Source organism: Protobothrops mucrosquamatus, unplaced genomic scaffold (assembly GCF_001527695.2).
Source record: "Protobothrops mucrosquamatus isolate PMUCROS unplaced genomic scaffold, P.Mucros_1.0 scaffold3791, whole genome shotgun sequence".
Classification (NCBI taxonomy): Eukaryota; Metazoa; Chordata; class Lepidosauria; order Squamata; family Viperidae; genus Protobothrops; species Protobothrops mucrosquamatus.
In genome coordinates, this window is record NW_015389744.1 from 18,964 (window position 1) to 20,456 (window position 1,493).

General features: G+C 46.4%; 1 protein-coding gene across 1 annotated transcript in view; it reads right to left on the reverse strand.

Annotated features, from left to right (window-relative positions):
- Positions 1-1,493, reverse strand: part of HELZ2 (helicase with zinc finger 2) — a 44,215-nt gene that overhangs the window by 7,430 nt on the left and 35,292 nt on the right. Inside the window, exon 14 of the mRNA XM_029286471.1 lies at positions 139-273. Within this exon, the coding sequence (XP_029142304.1) occupies positions 139-273 (135 nt within the window). The remainder of the gene's footprint in view (positions 1-138; positions 274-1,493) is intronic.

Genomic DNA, 1,493 nt, shown 5'->3' on the forward strand with positions numbered 1-1,493 from the left:
GGACTAGAACTCACCGTCTCCTGGTGATTGGCCCAATGTCACCCAGCCGGCTTTCACGCCTAAGGCGGGACTAGAACTCACTGTCTCCTGGTTTCTCGGACAGTATTACGTTGTACTTCCTGGCAGAGAAATCCTTACCATGCGATACTGGATGTTGAGCATCCCAGCCTTTTTATGGTAGCGCTCAAAGAGGGACCTCTCCATCCCGAGCTTCTTGCAGAAGTCACTGTGGATCACGGGTCTCAGCTGCTTATGGTCTCCTAACAAGACAACCTGCAAGGAGAGCAGAAGTTCTCAGAGCCAACCTCCCTCCTGTTCCTAATCCCTTACCGCAAGGGGGTCCAACCTCGTGGCCACTTTAAGACTTGTGGACTTCAGCTCCCAGAATTCCCCAGCCAGCCGTGCCCAAAACCACCCCAGCTGGCTTTCAACAAGGTGCAAGAACCAGGGACAGAATTGGCTTCAGATTCAGGGTCCTATGTAGGTAGTCCTCGACTTACAACAATTTGTTTAGTGACTTTTCAAAGTTACAGGAGCCCTAAAAAATGTGACTTATGACCATTTTTCACCCCTATGACCGTTAACGCATCCTCATGGTTACATGATCAAAATTCGGACAGTGGCTCATATTTATGGTGGTTGCAGCGTCACGGGATCCTGGGATCCCTTTTTGCGAAATCAATGGGGAAGCCAGATTCATTTAACAACCTAACTTACTAACATGGTCACATGGTCAAAATTTGTGGCCTTGGCAACTGGCACATATTTATGGCCATTTGCAACTTCCCCAGCCAGCTTCCGACAAGCAAAGTCAACGGGGGAAGCCGGTTTCATTTAACGACCGCAGGATTCCCTTAAGAACTGCAGGATTTGCTTAGCAACTGCTTTCCTTAGCAACACAATTTTGCCAGGGTCATGTGATCATGTGATCAAAATTTGGACACTCGGCTACTGGACTCATATTTATGACGGTTGCAATGTCCTGGAGTCACGACATGCCCTTTTGCAACCATCTGACAGGCATAGTCAAGCTATTCTCCAAAGCGCCCGAAGGCAGGACAAGAAGCAACGGATGGAAACTGACCAAGGAGAGAAGCAACCTGGAACTAAGGAGAAACTTCCTGACAATTAGAACAATTAACCAGTGGAACAACCTGCCTCCAGAAGCGGTGAATGCTCCAACACTGGAAGTTTTTAAGAAGAGACTGGACAGCCATTTGTCCAAAATGGTATAGGGTTACCTGCCTGAGCAGGGGGTTGGACTAGATGACCTCCAAGGTCCCTTCCAACTCTGTTATTATTATTATTATTATTATTATTATTATTATTATGGATCATCGCACAGACAGCCAGATGTTCAGAATGGATTTGGCATTTTGTCTACCTATCGAGTCCTTAGCAAGGACCTGGGATAGGCAGATGTGGATGTTTGATGTTATTACAGATATAAGAACTGGAGGAAGATAACAAAATACAAAGACCTACAAATAGAA